The following is a 20243-nucleotide window of genomic DNA, read 5'->3' as shown; positions in this document are numbered from 1 at the left end:
TTCAACCTTATCATATTCATTTTTATGGGCCACTGATTGGGGTATAATGTAGGGAGGCCTGAGAAGCTATGCTGATGTGTCAGACCATTTGCCTGCACCGTAATATATGTGTGTATTTATTTTTTGTAGTAATTTATGCTTTTTCTATCTAACTTTTCCATTAGGTTCTTCAGTACTTTGTCTTTTAGTTAATTTCCATAACTTCAAATTTATCTAATCTGCCATATTCTTGGAAGCCATTTCATAAAGCTTATCAGAACCTATGATGTAAAAGTGATTCTAAGTGAGAGCAGGAAACGTTTTTTAATAAGTTCAACATTATAAATTCATGCTTCCTGTTGTTTTCACTTCATCTTTTTTATTTATACATTACCAGTTAGGCTCTAGTCAACTAAGTTGCTAAGCAAAGTATACACTTCTGTCTTTACCCCAGCTTTCATTTAAAAAAAAGAAGAAAATTTATAGAGCATTTCAGTCCAAAAGAACCAAACAGGTTCCATGGTCTGATCTAAAGCCACACTCCGGGTTTCTGTGCTGCGTCACACTGGACCTTGTTACCTGAAGCACCCAAAGGTTATCTGAGCTCTGCTTCGCCCTCACCAAAGCAACAGCTCCTGTCCTGTGTTAACGATCTGCGCACTTTGCGCAACAGAATTCCTGTGTCCTCTTCATGGAAGCCATCACGTCTGTTAACTCTTTAGTTGTCCTACAAAAAATGTCAAAAGTTGTTTTCCTCTTCTGGTTGGGTAGTGTCGTGGCGTCACCTCCGTCCGTTGTTCTTTCATTCACTCAACAAGGAGCTGATTGGAGCCCACCATGTGCCAGGCACTGCTTTGGGCACTGCAGACCCAGCATCGTAGAGACAGATGTCACGTCTACTCTCTTATAAAGCTAAATGAATAATTCTAGAAGGGGAGAGGGAATGAATGGTTATAAATGACTAAATGCTAAATAGTAATATAGTATATTCTGTGAAGAAAAAAAAAATAAACTAGGGAAACCAGATAACAATGATCTGTTTAAAACTGTGTAGTTAACAGCCACTATGGAAAACAGCAAGGAGATTCCTCAAAAGACTAAAATTAGAACTACCATATGATCCAGCAATTCCATTCCAGGGTATATATCTGAAGAAAAATGAAAATACAAATTTGAAATGATATATGCACTCCAAGGTTCATAGCAGCGTTATGTACAACTGCCATACAATAGAAGCAACCTAAAGTATCCTTTAACAGATGAATGGATAAAGAAGACATGGTATGTGTGTGTGTCTGTACACACACACACAAAATGGACTACTCAGTTCAGTTCAGTCACTCAGTCGTATCCGACTCTTTGTGACCCCATGAATCACAGCACGCCAGGCCTCCCTGTCCATCACCAACTCCCGGAGTTCACCCAAACTCATGTGCGTCGAGTCGATGATGCCATCCAGCCATCTCATCCTCGGTCGTCCCCTTCTCCTCCTGCTCCGAATCCCTCCCAGCATCAGGGTCATTTCCAATGAGTCAACTCTTTGCATGAGGTGGCCAAAGTACTGGAGTTTCAGCCTCACCATCAGTCCTTCCAATGAACACCCAGGACTGACCTCCTTTAGGATGGACTGGTTGGATCTCCTTGCAGTCCAAGGGACTCTCAAGAGTCTTCTCCAACACCACAGTTCAAAAGCATCAATTCTTCAGTGCTCAGTTTTCTTCATAGTCCAACTCTCACATCCATACATGACTACTGGAAAAACCACAGCCTTGACTAGATGGACCTTTGTTGGCAAAGTAATATCTCTGCTTTTTAATATGCTGTCTAGGTTGGTCATAACTTTCCTTCCAAGCAGTAAGTGTCTTAATTTCATGGCTGCAATCGCCATCTGCAGTGATTCTGGAGCCCCCCTCAAATAAAGTCTGACACTGTTTCCACTGTTTCCCCATCTATTTCCCATGAAGTGATGGGACCAGATGCCATGATCTTCGTTTTCTCAATGTTGAGCTTTAAGCCAACTTTTTCACTCTCTTATTTCACTTTCATCAAGAGCCTTTTTAGTTCTTCTTCACTTTCAGCCATAAGGGTGGTATCATCTACCTATCCGAGGTTATTGATATTTCTCCCGGCAATCTTGATTCCAGCTTGTGCTTCTTCCAGCCCAGCATTTCTCATGATGTACTCTGCATATAAGTTAAATAAGCATGGTGACAATATACAGCCTTGACATACTCCTTTTCCTATTTGGAACTAGTCTGTTGTTCCATGTCCAGTTCTAACTGTTGATTCCTGACCTGCATATAGGTTTCTCAAGAGGCAGGTCAGGTGGTCTGCTATTCCCATCTCTTTCAGAATTTACCACAGTTTATTGTGATCCACACAGTCAAAGGCTTTGGCATAGTCAATAAAGCAGAAATAGATGTTTTTCTAGAACTCTCTTGCCTTTTCGATGATCCAGCGGATGTTGGCGATTTGATCTCTGGTTCCTCTGCCTTTTCTAAAACCAGCTTGAACATCAGGAAGTTCACGGTTCACGTATTGCTGAAGCCTGGCTTGGAGAATTTTGAGCATTACTTTACTAGCGTGTGAGATGAGTGCAATTGTGTTTTAGTTGGAGCATTCTTTGGCATTGCCTTTCTTTGGGATTGGAATGAAAACTGACCTTTTCCAGTCCTGTGGCTACTGCTGAGTTTTCCAAATGTGCTGGCATATTGAGTGCAGCACTTTCACAGCATCATCTTTCAGGATTTGAAATAGCTCTACTGGAATTCCATCACCGCCACTAGCTTTGTTCGTAGCAATGCTTTCTAAGGCCCACTTGACTTCACATTCCAGGATGTCTGGCTCTAGGTGAGTGATCACACCATCATGATTATCTGGGTCATGAAGCTCTTTTTTGTACAGTTCTTCTGTGTATTCTTGCCACCTCGCAATGGACTACTACTTAGCCATAAAAAAAAAGAGTGAAATCTTGCCATCTGCAGCAACTTCGATGGACTTGGAGGGTATTGGGTTTAGTGAAGTAGCTCAGACAGAGGAGGACAAATACTGTATGTTTTCTCTTATATGTGGAATCTAAAAAATAAAACAAATGAGTGTAACAAAACAGAAACAAACTTATAGATACAGAAAACATACTAGTGGGGAGGGGAAGAGGGGTGGAGGAAAAGTCAAGAAAAGGCAAGGGAATTAAGAGGTATAAAATTAGATATAAGTATGTAATGTACAGCACAGGGAATATAGCTAATATTTCATAATAACTTTAAATGGAGTATAAGCTATAAAATATATCAAATTACTGTGTTGTACATCTGAAACTAATATAACATGGTAAATCAACTCTTCAGTAAAAACAGGGCTAAGGAAGGTCTCACCGAGGGGATGATATTTAAGCAGAGATATAGTAGAGGTGAGGAAGTAAACCACGTGAATATCTGAGCAAAGTATATCTTTGAAGAGGAAATAGCAAGACTAAGGACCTTGAAGTGAGAATAAACTTGGTATGCTCCAGGAACAGCATACAGGTGAGTAAATCCACAGCTGGGTGAACAGAAGGGAGGATGATAGAAGATAAGGTCTAAGGCAAGTTCCAAATACCATAAGAGTTTTTGAATATTGACTGTCACTGCATCCCAACAGTTCCTGATGTCTTTACTTAATGCATTTCTGGACAATTTTCTTAAAGTCAGTGTAAAGGATGTGGGGCATCTGTTGGAAATAATTTGGGTAGAGTAGCTCATGTAATGCTCTTTCAATAAAATTTAGGAAAAAAACATGAAGACAACAGTACTCACAATTGCACAGTCTTTTGGTTTTTGAGGTGAAATTCACATGCATAAAACTACCATGTTAAAATAATTCAATGGCATTAGTGCATTCACAGAGGTGTTCAACCACCACCTCTATCTGGTACAAAACACTTTCATCACCCCAAAAGGAAACCCACACCCATTAAGGAGTCCTATCAATTTCTCCCTACCTCCCTCTGCAGCACCAGTCCACTTTCCATCACCATAGACTTACCTCTTCTGGATACTTCATGTAAATGGAATCATATAGTATGTGACCTTTTGTGCCTGGCTTCTTTCACTTAGTATTAATGTTTTCAAGATTCATCCATATTGTAGCATGTATCAGCACTTCATTCCTTGTTATGGCTGTATAATATTCCATTGTATATATGAACTGCAATTGGTTTACCTGTCCATCTACTGATGAGTGGTTTCTACCTTTTGGCTACTGTGAATGGTGCTGCTATCAACAAATTTGTACAAATATTTCGCTAAAAATCTGTTTTCAGTTCTTTTGGATATAAAATGAGGATCATAATTGCTGAGTCATATGATAATTCTATATTTTACTTTTTGAGATACCACCAAACTGTTCTCCACAACAGCTGAATTGTATAGTCCCATAGCAGTCTGATTCTTAAGACATATCTATCCTCGGGACAGGGGAGCCTGGTGGGCTGCTGTCTATGGGGTCACACAGACTTGGACATGACTGAAGTGACTTAGCAGCAGCAGCAGCAGCAGCATCCTCTATAATCACTTGCCTCCTCAACACCTTAACTTCCCTAGGTTGAAGCTGATTACCTTAGGTGGCAATCTGATTAACTGGTTCTCCCAACTCAAGCTGAAGGGGGACTTTTATTAGAAACACTAAGGAAAATAAAATTGATAAAGACAAAACATGAAAATTTCTAAAGGCTACCATCTGTGTTGTATAATTTCTTACCCAGATTACTCCAGGCATGATGAAGTACATTGGGGTCAACACTGTGGGGTGGATTCTGTGATCCTATATGTTTCCTCAATTGGATCCTCAATTGGGTTCTGATGATCCTATATACTTCTTTTTATTTTCTAGAATATTTTTGATTTTAGAATTCACAGTACCTATTATTTATGCGGCTTATAAAATCAATAGCTGAATGCCTACTGTATACCAAGAATTTTGTTATATAGTAGATATCAAATATTTCATATTCTCAGAGAAAAGGATGCCTCCAGTAAGTGAAAACTTGTGTTGAGCTATTTGAAATCAAGGAATAAGACAGTGATTCTTAGAGTGTGGTATAATGTCACCTATAGCAGAATCATCGAGGATGCTTTGGCCTGCTTCAGCACTATAGTTCAGAATCCCTGGCTAGATTCCTGGGTTAGAACCCAGAAATCTGCATTTTATTAAGCTTTTAAAATTATCTTCATGTGTTTAGAAGTTTGAGAAGTACTGAAATAGGGAATGCTTTTATTTTAGCACTTTTTTTTACAAATAATTTGAAAACAGAATGTTTTATAATAACCTTTTGGATATGAAATATGTTGAAATTAATTCAAGATTAAAAACAGTTTATGAAAATAAAATAGCAAAAGAATGTTCCACAATATTATTGTCAAGTCTTCATGAGTTCACTGCACTAGGAGATCAATCAGAAATTCATTAACGTCCCCATTCAATAAATAGTTACTTGTCCCTCTCCTCCGCCTGACAACATGCTAGACTTCAGTAGTGAAGTGAACTGGACAGAGACACTACCTCATGGAATTTATAGTCCAGCTTTAGTAAAACCCAAAATGTATTTGGTGGGGATAGGGGTGATGGCCAGATGTCAGAGTTTTTTTTAAAGTATTTACCACTTTCACCTCTTAGGCAGAACAGATAATGCTACTTAAGTGGTTTCCAACATAACTGCAACTGTTAAAGGAAACTTAATTTGCTCTGGAACAGTAGTACATGGTTTGACATGCTTTAGTCCCTTCATATGGAATCCTACACCTCTCCATCCTTTTCTGCTTTGCTGCTGAAAGCAAGTATTTAAAATTACTAAGGTTTAAAAATTATGTTTATTACAACACATAAAAACCTTTTCTGTATAATTGAATGAGTGAGATACAACTTACAGTTGCCTAAAGGTGCTGAGAACTAGCTTTTATTTTTATTTCTTTTTTGAAAAATTACATTAGCATTTTGACTATTTGGGTATATAGCCATAAGCTAAATAGAATATGTATAACAATTTCAAATGAATGCTTAATGAGAATGGTACTTGTTTTCCGTTTTCCTACTCATATGTCATTATTTGCCAATTTCAGTCCAATAAATTTTCTAGCAAACCATTTCTCATGTGTATGATTTAGAGGTTATATAATTTTGCTCTGGACAGTTTAGGTATGGTTAACGAATAATTCAAGATGACTGTGTTACTTTCCTTTCCTTGGTTTCCATAAAAACCCATTATTCTTTTACTACAATACAAACAATAAAATACATGAACATTTTGTTGGAAGATAAAGGATTCACTAAAGGTTTCCCAGGTAGCTCAGTTGATAAAGAATCTGCCTGCAATGCAGGAGACCTGGGTTTGATCCTTGGGTTGAGGAAGATCCCCTGCAGGAGGGCATGGCAATCCACTCCAATGTTCTTGCTTAGAGGATCCCATGGACAGAGGAGCCTGGCGAACTACAGTCCATGGGGTCACAAAGTGTCAGACACGACTGAGTGACTAAAAAAGTTGTTATAATACAGCTACATGGGCCATATTCCTCCTTTGTTTAAAATCCTTAGTGCTGACAACGTGTGCTTGCTCAGTCATGTCTGACTGTTTGCAACTCCATGGACTACAGTGAAATTTTCCAGGCAAGAATACTGGAGCAAGGTGCCATTTCCTTCTCCAGGGAATCCTCCCGACCCAGGGATCCAACCCACATCTCCTGCATTGGCAGGCGGATTCTTTACCACTGAGCCATCTGAAGCCCCAGTGCTGATTAGACAACTCCAAAAGTGCCAAGGCTCAATTTTAAAATATCATTTAAAATTTTAGGCATATGCCTGACTTTACACCAAGTGAACAACAGTGAGAAATAGAAGATGGAATTTTGTGACAGGAACTTTTAAGGTTGACAGAGGAAAGGATGAAAAATTCCAATCATAGGGCTAAAACTCCACTTCTGCATGCTACGAAAGGTATTAAGGTCATGTATCCATGTTCTCACTTGATCTTCATGCCAAACCCATGAATATCTGATGTTTGTGTGTATGTGTACATAGATCAAGAGATACAGGAGCTTATATTAGTAATTAGCTGCCCAATTGTTTTTGTTTACTTTAGTAGATCTAGCTACATTATACATATTTATATTATAATTAGTATTTGGTAGATTAAGAAAATATTAACCCTAAAAATTCTGTGCTGAAACATACTTTTACCTATTGCTAAGAAAACATATTAAACACTAAAATTTCTTTCCAAGACTTAATTTGGTCACCAACTACTTTTGTTAACTATCAAAAGATAAAAATATAGTTTAGGAAGCCCAGATAGGAAACAAAAAGCTAGCAGATAATTCCCCAAAGAATGTCACACATGTAATGAGTCCTAACATAAATCTCCATATAAAACTCTTTCGCAGTTATTTTTAAAAATTTTGTCTTTTCTATTTGCTTTAATTGATATGTTCATTCTGTTAAAGAAATTTGGAGAAAATCCAAAGATATATAAAATCTCCCATTTCACTCAGTTCTCAGACCCCTGTTTCTTTAAATTAGATCTTTTTTTTTTTTTTTTTTTTTTTTGCCTTCAACTAGATCTTTTAATGCCTGTAACTGCTTTGGCTTTATAGAATGAAGCCTCAAAAACCTAAGTTACTGGGGTAGCATAGAGATTCAAATTTGGAAAAATAATTTTGGAAATAGTCAAATTTTTGTGTTAAATTGTATTCAAATACAGCTCTCTTATAATGTTTATTGGATATTATGTTCCCTATTAATACTTTTATTTGCTATTGTTTAGTTGCTAAGTCTGGTCCAACTCTTGTGATCCCATTGTCTGTAGCCCACCAGGCTCCTCTGTCAATGGGATTTCCCAGAATACTGGAGTGGGTTACCATTTCCTTCTCCAGGGAATCTTCCCAACCCAGGACTGAACCCGTCTCCTGCATTGACAGGCAGACTTTTTTACCACTGAGCCACCAGGGAAGCCCAATACTAAAACATTTTCAGATTTGCTCAGAAATTGTTTTGCTTGGTAAGAGTAAGCAGAATTATTTTCTCCTGAGGAAATGGTTACTTCATTGCTATATAAATATGTATTGATACATAGGGCAGAATTTATATTAGACAAAAGAAGGAAACAAATCTGAATGTACAATAGTAATGTAAAGTGGTTAAATAAATTCTAATGTATGCATTTGATGTAATGTTCAGCATCCATTAAAATCAATAGATTAAAAATTTTGGATTTGAATGGTTAATGTGATGAGAGAAAGCTTATGATATACTGTTAAATGGAAAAGGCAAAATTCAAAACTGTATTTTTAATTATAATTGATACAGTTCTAATTTTTACTTCATGGCTCTAATTTCACTTAGCTATACATCTGTATATCTAAGTATATGTTGTTTTTTTTGCTTTAGTCTCTAAGTCATGTCCAACTCTTTGCAACCTTGTGGGCGGTAGCCTTCCAGGCCACTCTGTCCATGAAATTTCCTAGGCAAGAATACTAGAATGGGTTGCGATTTCCTCCTCCAGGGGATCTTCCTGATCCAGGGATTGAACCTGGTCTTCTGCACTGGCAGGTCGATTCTTTACCACTGAGCCACCAGGGAAGCTTATGAAATGTGTGTATGGGTGTGTGTGTATGTGTGCATCTATTTTATTGTGGTAAAAAAAAAACAAAACAGAGAACACAAAGAACACATACAGATAGCCAGCACACACAGGAAAAGATGTTAAGCGTCACTAATCATCAGGGAAATGCAAACAAAACCACAATGAGATATCACTTCAGAATAGCTAAGACAAGGACAAGAAAGTACAAGTGCTAGAAAGGATGTGGATAAAAAAGAACTCCAGTATATTGTTGGTGGGGTTTTAAATTGGGGCAGCCACTATGGAAAACAGTATAAACTTTTCTCAAAAACTTAAAAATAGAACTACCATATCTCACAGCAACTTCACTTTTGAGTATTTACCTAAAGAAAGCAAAATTACTAATTAAAAAACCCTGTTTTCATTGTTGTATTATTTATAACAGCCAAGATATAGAACCAAGCTAAAGTCTATCAACAGATGAATGGATAAGGATGTAGTGTGTATATACAGTAGAATATTTGAGAATTAAGAAAAGAATGAAATCTTGCCATGGGACATCATGGATGGGTCTAGAGGGCATTATGCTCAGTGAAGTAAATAAACAGACAAAGATAAATACCATATGATCTCACATATAGAATGTAAAAAACAAACTAAATGAAACAAAAACAGACTCATAGATACGGAGAACAAATGCGTAGTTGCCAAAAAGAAGAAGTTTGAAGGAATGAGTGAAATTAAGGTAACAGGTAAGTGAAATTAAGAGTTAAACTGCTGATTATAAAATAATTAAGTCATGGGGATGTAATTTACATACATATGCATAAGAAATATGGTCAGTAATACTGTAATGACTTTGTATGGGTACAGATGTTTCCTAGACTTCAGGCTTGATCATTTCATAATGTATTTAAATGTCAAATTACTATTTTATATTCCTGAAGCTAACATAATATTGTTTGTCAGCTGTATTTCAAATAAAAAATAAGTAGATGAGAAGTATACAATATACAGATACAGTTATCAATAATATAATGCACATAATAACATTAACATGTAATATATTGCTGATAATTATATGAACACCTAATATTTTATGCCACTTTTTTAAAAGTTTATCAGACATTCCTGCATATATTACATCTTCTACATTCCTCATCACAGTTCTCTGAACTAGGTAATTGTCTCCACTTTAACAAATGAAGGGTAAAGTTCAGATAGATTTGTATTATCTATCACTAACAACAACAACAACAAATTAGTAGTAGTTATTGTAGCAGTAGCAATAAGAGAGGAGTGGCAACTAGTAATTGTTGAACACATGCAGTTGTGAGAGGGTCTTTGAATAAAATGAATATCTGTTTATCCCCCCAAAAGATTCAGGTCATGAGCATGAGGGGCGGGCTTCCAGGTATCAGACACTAGGAAGAGAAAAGATTCTGTTGCGGGTCCAGCTGTACTACGGAAGGGTAGGAAAAGATTTAGTGTGGTAGACTTTTAAAAAGAATACCTAACTTGGAATCAGGTGATGTATGTCCTTAATCTAGGACCTACCACTAATTTTATCTGTGAAAACAGGTATATCAGTTCTCCTGATTTTCTTCACGTATAATAGTATTAACTAAGATCCTTTACAAGTCTACCATTTAGAGTTACTTTTTGCTTCCTTTAGGTGGGCACTGAACTACCATAGTCTGGGGAAGGGGAAGAGAAGGAATATAAGAAAGTGAATTTGAATAAGAATGAGAAAGAAAAGGCGAAAGAGGGGTCCATTAAATACTCATAGCATGATACTTTATACAATATCATAATTAAACCTCAAAATAGCTTTACCTGTCATTAGTACAAAGTTTGTTTATCTGTTTTCCAATGAAAGGGCAAATTAGAAATTTACTTTACCATGATACCCATATTTGAAGAATAATCACTATCTTTGGGGAATCTAAGACTTACAGATTGAAAAGAATTGGATTTTGAAGACCAAAGATGTATCTGAAAAACATCTATCTGTTTCTTTCAATATATATTTTTACATAATTTCACTTTAAAAGAGTATCTTTTTTTTTTTTACAATTGGTGAATTACATCCCTTAAAGGGTAAAATGAGATGTATTTTATGTATTAGATACTAGTTCCTTCGAACATAAAGAATAAACTTTTCATTTAACTTCCTTTTTCTAACTGACACTTTTTTGCTGATTTACTGCATCTAAAGAATAAATATATAAGTATGTAATTATGTAATCTCAGAAGCATCTTGCTAGTTGTAAGGTTGTAAAAAAAAAACTACTCTCCATCATTTAATTCTCTCATGCCTAAAGGAGTATTTTTACCTTTTGACTGCTAAAGGAAGATATCTTCTCAAAGCCATTCTCTACTGATGTGGTTTTTTTTTTTTGATTATGTATTTCAGGCCCTGCTTGATACTCAGAATCTTTTGCGTGCACAAATCACAAATTTTACTTTCAACCTGGGATTTTCAGGGAAATTTTACCATACAGGTAAGAGAGAGATTAACTATCCCCATAGTTAGCCTCTCTGACCACTCTTTAAAACTGTGACCCCCTCCTCTTCACACCTTCTTGTGTCTCTCCACTACTTTATTTTCTTCATATTACTCAGTTTCACTTAATTTGTTTTTTCACCTTTACAGAATGTTAATAGCTTGACAGTTTATTCACCATGTTATTATTTAATGGCCTTTTCTCTCTTGAACTATATTTTACATATATAAAACTGTATAAGTAATAAGTATAGCGCTCAATGGTTTTCACCAAGTGTACAGAGCTATGTACCCAGATCAAGAAAGAGGTACTACCAGAATCTACACACCTTCTCCCTTGTGCTGCTTTATAGTCACTCACTTCCCACCAAGAAAACCACTATCCTGGCTTCTAATATCATAAATTAGTTTGCCTGGCTTTAAGATGTGTATAAAAAGAATCATATAAATGGACTCTTCTATATATAGCCTGTTTTGTCTAACATTATTTTGGTTTTGCTGACATTATTGTGTAAGGTTGTATTTCCTTCAACTTTATTGTTCTGTAGTATTGCACTCTTTGAATTTAACAAAATTTCTTTATTCCATTCTGTTCCACTGTGGATGGTTGGGTTGTTTGCAGTCTTTGCCTTTCTTTTTTTTGAATATTCATGTTAAGAACGTTTTAAACACAACTATTGTTGAAAATAGTTGTCCTTCAGAGGACATATTTTTTTCTGTTGTTTATCAACCAGTAGAATTGCTGGTTATATGGTATACTTATGATCAGCTTTAGTAGAAAATGCAAAACAGTTTTCAAAGTGGTGATATCAATTTATATTTCCAATACTACATGAGTTTTCCTGTTGTGTTATTCCTCCAAGTATTTAATAATATTAATATTTATCTTATTATTTTAGCCCTACTGGTGGCATGTCAGTTCAGTTCAGTTGTTCAGTCATGTCCTACCATTTGTGACCCCATGAATCACAGCACACCAGGCCTCCCTGTCCATCAACAACTCCTGGAGTTCACTCAATCTCATGTCCATTGAGTCGGTGATGCCATCCAGCCATCTCATCCTCTGTCATCCCCTTCTCCTCCTGCCCCGAATCCTTCCAGCATCAGGGTCTTTTCCAATGAGTCAACTCTTCACATGAGGTGGCCAAAGTACTGGAGTTTCAGCTTCAGTAACAGTCCTTCCAATGACCATCCAGGACTGATCTCCTTTAGAATGGACTGGTTGGGTTTCCTTGCAGTTCAAGAGACTCTCAAGAGTCTTCTCCAAAACCACAGTTCAAAAGCATCAATCCTACGGCGCTCAGCTTGCTTCACAGTTCAACTCTCATTTCCATACATGACCACTGGAAAAAACATAGCCTTGACTAGACGGACCTTTCTTGGCAAAGTAATATCTCAGCTTTTCAATACGTTATCTAGGTTGGTCATAACTTTCCATCCAAGGAGTGTCTTTTAATTTCATGGCTGCAATCACCATCTGCAGTGATTTGGGAGCCCAAAAAAATAAAGTCTGACACTGTTTCCCCTGACTCCCCATCTATTTCCCATGAAGTGATGGGACCAGATGCCATGATCTTCATTTTCTGAATGTTGACCTTTAAGCCAACTTTTTCACTCTCTTCTAATCAAGAGGCTTTTTAGTTCTTCTTCACTTTCAGCCATCATGGTGGTATCATCTACCTATCTGAGGTTATTGATATTTCTCCTGGCAATCTTGATTCCAGCTTGTGTTTCTTCCAGCCCAGCGTTTCTCATGATGTACTCTGCATATAAGTTAAATAAGCAGGGTGACAATATACAGCCTTGACGTACTCCCTTTCCGATTTGGAATGGGTCTGTTGTTCCATGTCCAGTTCTAACTGTTGCTTCCTGACCTGCATACAGATTTCTCAAGAGGCAGGTCAGGTGGTCTGGTATTCCCATCTCTCTCAGAATTTTCCACAGTTTATTGTGATCCACACAGTCAAAGGCTTTGGCATAGTCAATAAAGCAGAAATAGATGTTTTTCTGGAACTCTCTTGCTTTTTCCATGACCCAGCGGATGTTGGCAATTTGATCTCTGGTTCCTCTGCCTTTTCTAAAACCAGCTTGAACATCTGGAAGTTCACACTTCACATACTGCTGAAGCCTGGCTTGGAGAATTTTGAGCATTACTTTACTAGCGTGTGAGATGAGTGCAATTGTGTGGTAGTGTGAGCATTCTTTAGCATTGCCTTTCTTTGGGATTGGAATGAAAACTGACCTTTTCCAGTCCTGTGGCCACTGCTGAGTTTTCCAAATGTGCTGGCATATTGAGTGCAGCACTTTCATAGCATCATCTTTCAAGATTTGAAACAGCTCAACTGGAATTCCATCACCTCCACTAGCTTTGTTCGTAGCAATGCTTTCTACGGCCCACTTGACTTCACATTCCAGGATGTCTGGCTCTAGGTGAGTGATCACACCATTGTGATTATCTTGGTCATGAAGATCTCTTTTGCACAGTTCTTCTGTGTATTCTTGCCACCTCTTCTTAATATCTTCTGCTTCTGTTAGGTCCAGACCATTTCTGTCCTTTATCAAGCCCATCTTTGCATGAAATGTTCCCTTGGTATCTCTAATTTTCTTGAAGAGATCTCTAGTCTTTCTCATTCTGTTGTTTTCCTCTATTTCTTTGCACTGATCGCTGAGGAAGGCTTTCTTATCTCTCCTTGCTATTCTTTGGAACTCTGCATTCAGATGCTTATATCTTTCCTTTTCTCCTTTGCTTTTTGCTTATCTTCTTTTCACAGCTATTTGTAAGGCCTCTTCAGTCAGCCATTTTGCTTTTTTGCATTTCTTTTCCATGGGGCTGGTCTTGATCCCTGTCTCCTGTACAATGTCATGAACCTCCGTCCATAATTCATCAGGCACTCTGTCTATCAGATCTAGTCCCTTAAATCTATTTCTCACTTCTACTGTATAATCATGGGGATTTGATTTAGGTCATACCTGAATGGCCTAGTGGTTTTCCCTACTTTCTTCAATTTAAGTCTGAATTTAGCAATAAGGAGTTCATGATCTGAGCCACAGTCAGCTCCTGGTCTTGTTTTTGCTGACTGTATAGAGCTTCTCCATCTTTGGCTGCAAAGAATGTAATCAATCTGATTTCGGTGTTGACCGTCTGGTAATGTCCATGTGTAGAGTCTTCTCTTGTGTTGTTGGAAGAGGGTGTTTGCTATGACCAGTGCGTTCTTTGGCATAACTCTATTAGCCTTTGCCCTGCTTCATTCTGTACTCCAAGGCCAAGTTTGCCCATTACTCCAGGTGTTTCTTGAATTCCTACTTTTGCATTCCAGTTCCCTATAATGAAAAGGACATCTTTTTTGGGTGTTAATTCTAAAAGGTCTTGTAGGTCTTCATAGAACCGTTCAATTTCAGCTTCTTCAGCGTTACTGGTTGGGGCATAGGCTTGGATTACTGTGATACTGAATGGTTTGCCTTGGAAACGAACAGAGATCATTCTGTCATTTTTGAGGTTCAATCCAAGTACTGCATTTCGGACTCTTTTGTCGACCATGATGGCTACTCCATTTCTTCTAAGGTATTCCTGCCCGCAGTAGTAGATATAATGGTCATCTGAGTTAAATTCACCCATTCCAGCCCATTTTAGTTCACTGATTCCTAGAATATCGACATTCACTCTTGCCATCTCGTTTGACCACTTCCGATTTGCCTTGATTCATGGACCTGACATTCCAGGTTCCTATCTAATATTGCTCTTTACACCATCGGATCTTGCTTCTATCACCAGTCACATCCACAACTGGGTATTGTTTTTGCTTTGGCTCCATCCCTTCATTCTTTCTGGAGTCATTTTTCCATTGATCTCCTACCGACCTGGGGAGTTCCTCTTTCAGTATCCTATCATTTTGCCTTTTCATAGTGTTCATGGGATTCTCAAGGCAAGAATACTGAAGTGGTTGGCCATTTCCTTCTCCAGTGGACCACATTCTGTCATACCTCTGCACCATGACCCTCCTGTCTTGGGTGGCCCCACACGGCATGGCTTAGTTTCACTGAGTTAGACAAGGCTGTGATCCGTGAGATCAGATTGGCTAGTTTTCTATGATTATGGTTTCAGTGTGTCTGCCCTCTGATGCCTTCTTGCAACACCTACCATCTTACTTGGGTTTCTCTTACCTTGGACGTGGGGTATCTCTTCATGGCTACTGCAGCAAAGCACAGCCGCTGCTCCTTATCTTGGACGAGGGGTATCTCCTCACAGCCTCCTCTCCTGACCTTGAACGTGGAGTAGCTCCTCTCGGCCCTCTTGCAGCCTCACAGCCGCCACTCGGTTTGAATGTACATTTCACTGACAAGTAGTGAAACTGAGTTTCTTTCATGTATTTATTGACCATTTGTATCTCTTCTGTTTTGAAATATCTTAGTGCTTATTGCGTTGTCTGCTTTTTTTATTGATTTGTAGAAATTTTTTATATATTTTTAATGACCTCTTTGTCAGTTATACGTATTGCAAATATTTTCTCCTGATGTGTGATTTTTGATACTTTTTGATGAAAAAAATGTAGTCCAATTTATCTTTTTTTCCTTTTCGTGTCTTTTTAAAGACATTTTTGCATGTCACAAGATCATGAAAATATGTCCCTACATTCTTAAAATGTATGCATCTGAGATCCATCTAGAATTGATTTTTGTGTATGTGTGAGATAAGGGTCAAGATCCCTGCTTTTTGAGCTAGTGTGATTTTCTAATTAATTTGAAAACACTTGTTCTGATTTCAGAATGAGAGCTCTACTCCACAACAAAAAATTAGAAAGCAGCCTTCTTTTTTTATAAAGATGGCTAATTGGTACCAAGTATTGAAAAGACTATCCTTTTTTTACTGCACCATGGTGTCATCATTGTGATAAATTAGATGACTATAGATGTGTATGGAGAAGGCAATGGCACCCCACTCCAGTACTCTTGCCTGGCAAATCCCATGGATGGAGGAGCCTGGTGGGCTGCAGTCCATGGGGTCGCTAAGAGTCAGACATGACTGAGTGACTTCCCTTTCACTTTTCACTTTCATGCATTGGAGAAGGAAATGGCAACCCACTCCAGTGTTCTTGCCTGGAGAATCCCAGGGACGGGGGAGCCTGGTGGGCTGCTGTCTCTGGGGTCACAGAGAGTCGGACACGACTGAAGTGACTTAGCAGCAGCAGCAGCAGCATAGATGTGTAGACTCTATTTCTGGACTTTCCTGCCCATTGGTTCTATTTGTGTCATCATGCTATCTTATTTACTATAACTCTATAGTTGATACTAACTGGTTTGGTTCAGTCACTCAGTCATGTCCAACTTTTTGCGACCCCATAGACTGCAGCACTCCAGGCTTCCCTGTCCATCACCAACTCCGGGAGCTTGCTCAAACTCATGCCCATCGAATTGGTGATGCCATCCAAACATCTCATCCTCTGTCATCCCCTCCTCCTCCTGCCTTCAATCTTTCCCAGCGTCAGGATCTTTTCCAGTGAGTCAGTTCTTTGCATCAGGTGGCCAAATCATCAAAGCTGATACTAATATCTGCTATTTAAATCCTCTAAGTTTGTTCATCATCTTCAAGATTGCCTTGGCACTTCTGGGCCTTTGCCTTTTTATATAAATTTTAAAGTAGCTTACCAGATCCACAAAGATCCTCACTAGAATTTTCATGTTATTGTTGCTGTTGTTGTTGCTGTCCAGTCACTAAATCCTGTCCTACTCTTTGCACCCCCAGGGACTGTAGCATGCCTGGTTCCTCTGTCCTCGAATTCTCCCAGAGATTGCTCAAATTCATGTCAATTGAGTCAATGATACTGTCTGAATCATCTTATCCTCTGTTGCCCTGTTGTCCTTTTGCCTTCAATCTTTCCCAGCATCAGGGTCTTTTCCAGTGAGTCAGCTCTTCACATCAGGTGGCCAAAGTATTGTAGCTTCCACTTTAGCAACAGTTCTTCCAATGAATATTCAAGGTTGATTTCCTTTAGTATTGACCAGTTTGATCTCCTTGCAGTCCAAGGGACTCTCAAGAGTCTTCTGTAGTACCGCAATTCAAAAGCATCAGTTCTTCGGCACTCAGCCCTCTTCTGGTCCAACTCTCACATCCATACATGACTACTGGGAAAACCATAGCTTTGACTACAAAGACCTTTGTTGGCAGAGTGATGTCTCTGCTTCTTATTACGCTGTTTCTCTGCTTTCCTTCCAAGAAGCAAGCATCTTTTAATTTCATGGCTGCAGTCACTGTCCACAGCAATTTTGGAACCCAAGAAAGGAAAGTCTCACTGCTTCTGCTTTTTCCCCATCTGTTTGTGATGAAATGATGGAATCAGATGCCATGATATTAGTTTTTTAATGTTGAGTTTCAGGCCAGGTTTTTCACTCTCCTCTTTCACCCTCATCAAGAGGATTTTTAGTTCTTCTTCACTTTCTGCCATCAAAAGGCATCATTTGCATATCTGAGGTAGTGGTATTTCTCCTGGCAGTCATGATTCCAGCTTGTGATTCATCCAGCCCAGCATTTCACATGAAGTACTCTGCATAGAACTTAAATAAGCAGGGTGATAATATACAGCTTTGTCACCCTATAGAATTTTTATTTAAATTACATTAAATCTATTAATTAATTTGGGGAGAATTGTTGTACTAAACATTGAGTCTTCCTATGCTTGAACATATTTGTGCCCAGTGTATGCTCAGTCATGTCTGACTCTCTGCCACCCCAAGGACTGTGGCCTGCCAGGCTCCTCTGTCCATGGAATTTTACAGGCAAGAATACTGGAGTGGGTCACCAGTTCCTACATCAAGGGATCTTTCTGACCCAGTGATCAAACCCGAGACTCTTGCGTCTCCTGCATTGGCAGGCGAATTCTTTACTAACTGGGAAGAACTCATATTTAGGTCCTCGTTAATTATACTTGACAAAACTTTGTTATTTTTCTATTTATTCCTTGATGGAGTTTTTTGATGCAGTAGTTAATGGTGTCTTTTTTAAAGTTTTTTTCCCCATTTCTCTATTAATAATATGTAAAAATAAAATTGATTTTGTGTATTGATATTAATATTCAGCAGCCTTGCTATACTCACTTATTAATTCTGTATTTTCAAGATTCTTTTGGATTTTCTACCTATTCAATCATACAATTTTTGGATAGTAAAAATCTTATTTCTTCCTTTCTGAGCTTTATGAAATTTTTTTCTTTTCCTTGCCTACTACATTAGCTTGGATGTCCAGTAAATATTAAACAAACATGGTGATAACAACACTCATGTTCTGTTCCTGACCACAGGGGAAACCCTTAAGTAGTTTTGTTCCTGCTTGAGGGGAATTCTTTCAATAGACAATTTCATAGAAAGTCTTTATTAGCTTAAGGAAGATCCCTTCTGTTCCTAGATTGCTAAATCTATGGATGTTGAATGTACTTTATTTATAAATTATCTGTTGTCATTCCTCGCTAAAATGATCACTCTACAAATGCTTTATTGCTGTAATACCAGCAAGTAGAACAGTGCCTATTGAAAAAAAATGAATAAAGGATTGGGTGAAAATAAAATTACTTTCTTTTCATCATTAGTATTTTTAAGGAACAAGGTCAGAGAATAAAATTTGACCATGTTGTGTTGTGAAAGAAAATCACTCTAAACATTGAGAATAACTAAAAACTTCCTTCCCAAACATAATAGAAATATAAGAAAACATCCCTGGCAACTAATTTTTTTTTTTGTCCAGTGCTGATATTAAAGACTGACTCTAGCCAGTTGCTCTCCTTCATTTCTGTTTCTGAGAGACTCGCCTCTTTCCTTACTTGGGTTCTCCCAAACAGCTCACAGTACGTGTGTCCTCTCTCTAAGCCAAGGAGAGTAGATAGAACACAGGAGGAAGCTAAGGAGAAAGCACGACAGAGTTTTGTATAAGACCTGAAAGCTCCCACAACACTTAGTTAGGGTTGTCTAAAACCAGTAAAATCAGTTTTCAATGGGAACAGATATAAAAGTTAATCATCTGAATCCTTTGAAGATTGGATATTGTAAAGTTTAATTGAATTACATTGTCTTCCTTTCTAAATGAGTAACTCCTTTTTCTGTTAAAAATTCTATTTTATTCAGTCTTGAAGGGAAGAAAAAAAACAGCACCCTCATACTAGTAAGTTTTATTTTAGGAAAGGGTTTCATCTTGTTTGGTTTACTTTTGTTTTTGAAAGAATTGTGCATTTTGTAAAAAATAAAGAGATGAAAGAATAAAAATTATAGTTCCCTTTTAGTGAGCAACACCATATTCTAGGTACTTAAGTAAGCACTTTTCATGTAACTTTTCATTGAATTCTAGGAGTTAAAGAATGTATTATCTTGTTTTCTAGATGATAACATAGAAACTTAGTAGGGCCCAAGGTTATATAGCTAGTTAAGTGTAAAAAAAAAAAATACTCTTAACTTTTAGTCAGAGCCCAAGTCTTATGTATTATGAAAAAATGGATTTTTATAATTTAATTGGCAATCCTTGATTAAGGAAGCTGAATGGCAAAAGGTGCCTTCCCCTTATGTATAGGTTCTTTAGGTTTGTATATTTTTCCAGATCACCAAGAACCAATCAGTTCAGTTTAGTCGCTCAGTCGTGCCCATCTCTTGTCAACCCCATGGACTGCAGCACACCAGGCCTCCCTGTCCATCACCAACTCCCAGAGTTTACTCAAATTCATGTCCATTGAGTCAGTGATACCATCCAACCATCTTATCCTCTGTCATCCCCTTCTCCTCCCGCCTTCAGTCTTTCCTACCATCAGGGTCTTTTCAGACGAGTCAGTTCTTCAAATCAGGTAGCCAAAGTAATGCAGTTTCAGCTTCAGCATCAGTCCTTCCAATGTATATTCAGGACTGATCTCCTTTAGGATGGACTGGTTGGATCTCCTTGCAGTCCGAGGGACTCTCAAGAGTCTTCTCCAAAACCACAGTTCAAAAGCATCAATTCTTCAGCACTCAGCTTTCTTTATAGTCCAACTCTCACATCCATATATGACTACTGGAAAAACCATAGCTTTGACTAGATGGACCTTTGTTGGCAAAGTAATGTCTCTGCTTTTTAATAAGCTATCTGCTGCTGCTGCTGCTAAGTCACTTCAGTCATGTCCGACTCTGTGTGACCCCATAGACGGCAGCCCACCAGGTTCC

The 20243-nt window shown here is 38.0% G+C and overlaps 1 protein-coding gene across 1 annotated transcript in view; it reads left to right on the top strand.

Annotated features, from left to right (window-relative positions):
• LOC138082013 (bifunctional heparan sulfate N-deacetylase/N-sulfotransferase 3) overlaps window positions 1-20243 on the top strand; it is a 168739-nt gene that overhangs the window by 39291 nt on the left and 109205 nt on the right. The window contains exon 2 of the mRNA XM_068975221.1: window positions 10986-11073. Coding sequence (XP_068831322.1) covers window positions 10986-11073 — 88 coding nt within the window. The remainder of the gene's footprint in view (window positions 1-10985; window positions 11074-20243) is intronic.

This window comes from Capricornis sumatraensis, chromosome 7 (genome assembly GCF_032405125.1).
Source record: "Capricornis sumatraensis isolate serow.1 chromosome 7, serow.2, whole genome shotgun sequence".
Lineage (NCBI taxonomy): Eukaryota > Metazoa > Chordata > Mammalia > Artiodactyla > Bovidae > Capricornis > Capricornis sumatraensis.
The sequence above is the reverse complement of the archived record's forward strand: the minus strand, read 5'-3'. Positions and strand labels throughout refer to the sequence as shown.